At 46.5% G+C, this 6503-nt stretch overlaps 1 protein-coding gene across 1 annotated transcript; it reads right to left on the reverse strand.

Moving 5' to 3' along the window:
- Window positions 1–1187: 1187 nt before the first annotated feature.
- On the reverse strand, window positions 1188–2157 carry LOC126533532 (very long chain fatty acid elongase AAEL008004-like). Its single transcript, XM_050180701.3, has one exon. It carries the CDS (start codon window positions 2112–2114, stop codon window positions 1269–1271), a length of 846 nt encoding a protein of 281 aa, XP_050036658.2. The 5' UTR covers window positions 2115–2157; the 3' UTR covers window positions 1188–1268.
- Window positions 2158–6503: the final 4346 nt, after the last annotated feature.

Raw genomic sequence — 6503 nt, forward strand, 5'->3', positions numbered from 1 at the left:
TACGTAAAACTGCTTTTCAGAGCGCGAACGAAGCCCGCGAATACACGCAAAGTGCCCCGAGCGGCCACTCGAGCGGCAAGTTTGCGAGTATTCGCGGACTTATTTCACGCCGGGAAAACCACTTTTATGTACGAGAACGGAGCAGATTAAACGCAAAAAAAAGTAATCATTTTTTTCCCTCTGTTCAACACCATGATTCCGCCATGTTTATTTCGGCGCAACTGCTGGATTATTAAAATGTAAATGCGCAATCTGACCACGGCGCCAGAATAGCATAATACAGACATAAGTACTTCAGTTTTTTTCATACGCTCAACCAATTCGGTCTTATAGTTATACAGACGGTCATTCTACCATGGATAGTAAGCTTTAGTGTCAGGATATAAATCAATGTGTTAATCAGTTATATCGATCAGTCAACAGAGTACTGACGGTAAGGGTAACTGCACGCTTCCCACAGCTTCGTTAGCAGTGAATTAGTTCTCTTAGGACAATTTTATGTGTGCCTCGGGAAATGGTGCGACATTAGTTTACTTAGGCAGCCGTGATACCTACAATAACTTTACAGTTCCTGTTCAGCGCAAGCATGGAATCTTAAGCGTGTGTGTCCCACCAGCTGAGAAGAAGCGAGACGGCGCAGCGGAAAACATAGATTCTTCAGCAAGACTGCGTCCGCCGTTCAGCGAACTCGGCGGTAAACAGGCATAGGAAGCTTGAGAGGCATCAATAGTGTAATGCGACAGTTTTGAGGAGCATGAAGCGTTCAGCATCAGGAGCACGGCTTGTAAAGCATTCACCTTGCTACTTCGCGGCGCTTAGCATTCATGCGAAAACAGTGCCGCCATATATATTGACTCTACTGGCCCGCCGATACGATATAGAAGCTCCACTTACGTCTACGCCACTCTCATGGGTTACTACTGACATATATATTATATATATATATATTTAAATTACAACCACGGAATCCCTTGTGATGGTGAAATACCACACTGTCCCTATCATGAGAATAAACATGAAAGACTATACTTAAATCTAAAGGAATCAGCATATGTGGCGTAATAATATTTTTCGGGAAAATGCCACTTCCCCATCCGCAGCACATAGGTATTCCCAAAGCCAGCAAACTCTTTTTCAACCACGCAGCTGCAAGCGCGAGCGGAAAGAGAAATCACTTTTTAAACAAGCATTGTAACATACATATATTCCCTGAGAGGAAACAAAACAAAAAAGGTGAACTTTTTTTTTTTGTTTTGCTAAGAGTGGAGTCATTGAGCCTTGGTCTTCGAGGCGTCATGCGCCGCTGCCATTTTTTTCCTGTCGTTGTAGTTCTTTAAGTAGAAGTTGAGAAACATGACGAGAAAGAAGAGTATCTGGGGCACGCCGATATACACGTGCGCCAGTGGGTATCCGCACTCAAAGAACAGCGGCAACAACTCGTGCGTCACGAGCACAACGAACTGGAACATCTGCAGCTGGGTGAGGTACCTCTTCCACCAGAGGTGCTTGCGGACCGCGGGACCCATCAAGGAGAGGAAGTAGTACGAGTACATCACCCCATGCATGAAGCTGTTGAAGATCAGGGTCAAGGCGATGTGCCCGTCGGCTCCGTACGCGAGCCCGTACCAGCCGTTGAAGACCACCAAGACGTGGTGAACTACGTGCAGTACGGATATGTTGGACTCCTTCTGGAGCAGCACAAAGAACACAGTGTCCAGGAAGTCCGCCACCCTCACCCACTGGTACCACCAGCAGTGCGCGAGGAAGCTCATGGTCATTTCGTCGCGCGCGTCGTAGTCGATGCCCTGGCACACGAGGCTGTACCCGCCGCCCAAGTAGCTCCTCGTCAGGAAGGCCACCGTGAAGTACCAATTGAGCACCACCATGGCGGCGTTGTAGATCGCAATCGTCGGCTTGAGGTTATCGTACGGCTTGCGGCCCTGCATGAAGCGGGGCCCGGCCACCTTGACGACATAGACGTAGGCGCAGAGCAGCCCCACGATGAACTGCTTGTTGCCCACGAGGGTCCAGTCCTCCGTTCGGGGGTCCCGCCGCAGGAAGACGGTCGCCGCCGTCGAATCCGAGGCGACGGCCGCTGTGCCCGGGTTCTCCATCGCGTCTTCGGCGTTCGCGATCCCGTTCTGCAACCGAAATGAACCCTCCGCTGCCCAGGAACACTGTGACCTTGATCAGCAAGGGAGCCTCAGTGCCCTTCCTCTGTCTGTCTGTCTCTCCATTACACCCCTACCGGTTTTCTTTTCAGCCGGGCGTGCGCAGATTTCGGGTGAGGGCGAGCTTGGCTGGAAAGGGCCTGAACGGGGTATTATCTCCCACCATGCGTGCCTTGGGAGCCCTCGTTCGTCGAGACAGCTCGGAACACGCTTTTTAAGTTATACATGGGAGCTTCCTCCTCACGCGCATCGACACAATTTAAACACGGCAAGCGATATTGGAGGAGAAATACGCGAAATACGCGCTGGCTTTCTCGCGCTGGTTTCCTATAAAACCGGTGTGATGCAGTAAGAGGAAGCTTCAGCTCTCCTTGCTAGACTCCTTGCGAAACCGCTCGTCGGCATTCCAGATGAGATGTGTGGCCGAGATGACGGCTCCCGCTACGCTTTCGTTGGGTTTACTTTCTTCGCTGTTTCTTTTTTCTTATTATTCGCGAACCACCGCGACCGAGGGATTCCGTACAGTCAGAGTTATGTTTCCTGGGTTTCCTAGTGAACCGGTGTGATGCAATAAGAGGAAGCTTTTGCTTGGGCCTTTCTTCGACGTCAACTGCTCAAATAGATGTAAAACGCATAAGTGAGAGATATGTCTGCAACACGGAACGCGTAAACCGCTCCCTTTTCGCTACCGACACATCCACATTGAAATCACCGACAACGAAAAAAAAAGAGGTAGTGTCATCGCAGCTAATTCACACAAAGTGAGTAGCCATGAACCTTACAGCACTGAGTCATTGCATTTTTTGCTTGCTTACGGTGGTATGAGCCTTTGCTCATGGGGGTATGAGCCACTGATGATGATATTTCTCTACATGCTGTTCTGCATGTTACATGCGGGATTAGAAACACTTTAAGCACTGTTCGGTTCCCTTTGCTGAGTGCTTGTAACCTCTGCTTTACGGAGCTATGAGGCATGGCAATGCATTTGTTGCTTGCTTACGGGAGTATGAATGCTTGCGGAGGTATGAGCCATCGATGGTGATAGCTTTTGTTCACGGAGAACAAAAATGCACGAAACTATAGCCTTATCGAGCTTCGCAGTAAAAGCGAAGCAGTGCGTTGGGCTTGTAGCGTTACTTCTTTTCCAGAGGATATGTGTGCGAAATATGGAGTTACATTCACTACTCACAATATTGGAATTGTCTTTGTTCTTCACTATCACTTCTACATAACAGTAAAGGCATGCTACATTTCCATTGGGGGAGTACGAGTAAAAAGACCATACACTTTTGCTCCGCTTGCGTTTACTCTTCTAACACAATATTTTATAAATCACAACCAAATTCTTCCTCTAACAGATTGCAAAATAGAGGAACATGGATATGTCTCAAGTGAAAAGAAGATTTTATTACTTATTCTTCAGGTTTCACCGCACGGCAGAAAAAGGAAATTCAACAAAAAATATCCTTAGCATATTTCAAAGTTTGTCCACTTCGAAACGACTCATTTGAATTCCTGCTTTGCACGCTGATACTGACTAGACGAAAAGCGAGGGACAGATGAGCAAAAAAAAAAAAAAGGTAGGAATAGTGAAGGGATAGCCACAGTGGACAAACTTCAAGAGCAATGACCGCTAACAGTCTCAAGCACTCGTATATAGTCGGCAGTCTTCCGTATAATTACTGCTTCATTCGCGTAACATTCGGTGGAGGCGCGGGATATCGATCCTAGAACTTCTCGCTACCGCTGCTACTTGTTGCGAAACGCGATGGAGCACTATAGCAAACAAGCGAAGGAGACGGAGCCGAGTTACCAAGCATTGCGATGTCCTCTTCTCACATGACCACTTGCTGCATTGCGGCGTAACGGCACAGACATTTCTTTTAAAGCAAAACCCAAACTAACTTTAGAAAAGCTATCAAATTAAATTATTGAGAACATTATGAGGCTTGCCAGTATGTTATAGGGGTTTTGAGCTACCAAATATTTTTTTACCACGCACACACACGCACGCACACGAATGAATAAGAAGAATCGGAAAATAGAATGCCAGCACTCTAAACATCCGTTCGGCTGTTTGCCCGGTTGATGTGCCTATGCCTAAAGTGCCACTTTTTTGTTTTTATTTCCTTTGACGTTGTGTTTTAAGCTTCGTTGTGTGCGCTTTGCCTAATAGGTACTACTGCAGAACAGCGGCTTCCAAACACTATCACATATTTGATTCCATATGAACCGTTACATTCCAAGTTTTGCCGTAATTTATCCCTGTCTTTCTTTCTTTATTTTTTCATTGGCTAACCTGTGCCAGAAACAGGTGGAGACTTACAATCGCCTGAGAACTCATAGACTAAAGAGTGTTCAATAAATTACATTAGGGATCTTATTTGCATTTTGTTGTAGCACCTGGTTTCGTAATACTCTGCATAGAAAGAGCCATTAAACTATCAACAAACTACTTTGAGACACCCCGTAGCGAACTTTCATATCGCTGTCTTTCTTCGCAACTTCAATTTTACAGCAACAAAATGCAATTCGCCCTAAACGTGCTCTCGGGAAGGTCCAGACTGACAAAATGTTTCGTTCGAACTACGTGCGATGTGGTTACCAAACTTGCTGAGCAGGTCGAAAACCACTCCCGCATAAGCAGTTATTTGAGCTTTCTGATTTACGAAAGAATAAGAGATGGAGATACATATTGGAGTTCGTACGACGTTGCAATAATAAAATTATGGAGCTCCCTTCGTAATCATCGCTTACGAAGCAAACCTTTCCCCAAAGCAGAGAGACGATACATGTACCGTAGCTTGGAGCTACGATACCGTGGGAGGCGTTCAATTTAGCCTCGTGCCATAAATCTGCATATTAATGACAACCCGGGAGCACTTTGCGCTTGGACCATCCTTTCATATACACACTGCGACCACCAGCTAGACAAGTGGTGGTGATGTCAAATATGCGCATTGATTAACGTGCGCCTCAAATAATTGGCGACAGAGTAAGTCCTCCTTACTGATAAATTAGAAGCAAACAATAAATTACTTAGCCGCACCCTCACAGGATAGAATAGGAAACCGGCCCGCCGTCATTAATGCGTGTGTCGTGCTTTCCGGATTGCAGTCAGTGATACGGCTATTTGTTAAGGTGTATCTGATGCCGCAACCGCGTGTGCTTTGCGGTATCAGTGTCCATTAACGCTGAAGGACCTTGTTCATGGTGCATTGGGAGAACTGTGACACAAAGGGTGGACATCGATCGGCGATAGAAATCACTTTAAGTGCAGCGGTTTGAACGTAAAAGCTTAACACGCCGCGTCTCGAGAGGGAAGCAAACTACGTGTAGCGTAATTAGCATGCGCAGGCGTCACGGATGGTCAGCGATGCGTGACCTGATGATCAAGACCTTAATGCAAAGGGAACACCGCTGGCGGGATGTTTACAGAAACACTCGACGCAGCTAATTTCTGATTACTCTGCAGTTGTGGAAAAAGCGCTTCTCCGTCGTCAACGGAAGTGGAACATCATTAGCAGCCGCACTCGAGAAGGCAACATATGAAATGCTGTGCACACGCCCAAGCTTAATGGATTATGAAAGTAACATTGCGATCGAGGTCTTTGGATGAACGATATTCGAACCACGCCTAGAATTGCGTCAACGTGCAAGCATGTGCGAACAAGAAGACGCATGATAGCCAAGAACATGGCTTTGCTGTTTTGTCTCGGCCCTAGGTTTTTGGCACGTAAGTAGGTATATTAAAAATGCTACATTCAAGCAAGGTAACGGACCGTAATATACATAGTAATATGAGCTCGTAAAGAGTTCAATTATGAGAATCGAAGAGACTACATAATATATACAACTAACCCTTTCATTATAATGTACAAGGAAATGGCTTTCTTGTTCGGTGAGGCCTGGCGTGCTATTCTCCAGTCCTTAAGCAGTGTTCTCCAACATAACGTAAGACACAAAGGAACCCTCAGAACAGTGCTATCTTGACTTCCGTTATCGCATTCTGTGTCGCTTTTGATTTTTCTAGGCGCTTCCTTGTGCCATTTCCACCGCAGCTATTCTTCGCTTCCTGTCTCCGTCTCAGCTACAACGCACGCTATACCGAACCCCGTTCCACACTGCTGTGAAATTATGACCCATGATACTAAATCCGGACTTACCCACGTCGACGTTGATGGCACCTACACCCGAGGATAGCGTGTTCATTCTACTGAATATGGTACAACAGTAATGTCAGTCGGAAGTGGCCGGAGTGCTTTTTACTGGCATCGGAAAAGACCCAAACAGTGATCTACATCCGACGTTCAAGGCATTGCTATTCACTTG

Source organism: Dermacentor andersoni, chromosome 7 (genome assembly GCF_023375885.2).
Source record: "Dermacentor andersoni chromosome 7, qqDerAnde1_hic_scaffold, whole genome shotgun sequence".
NCBI lineage: Eukaryota > Metazoa > Arthropoda > Arachnida > Ixodida > Ixodidae > Dermacentor > Dermacentor andersoni.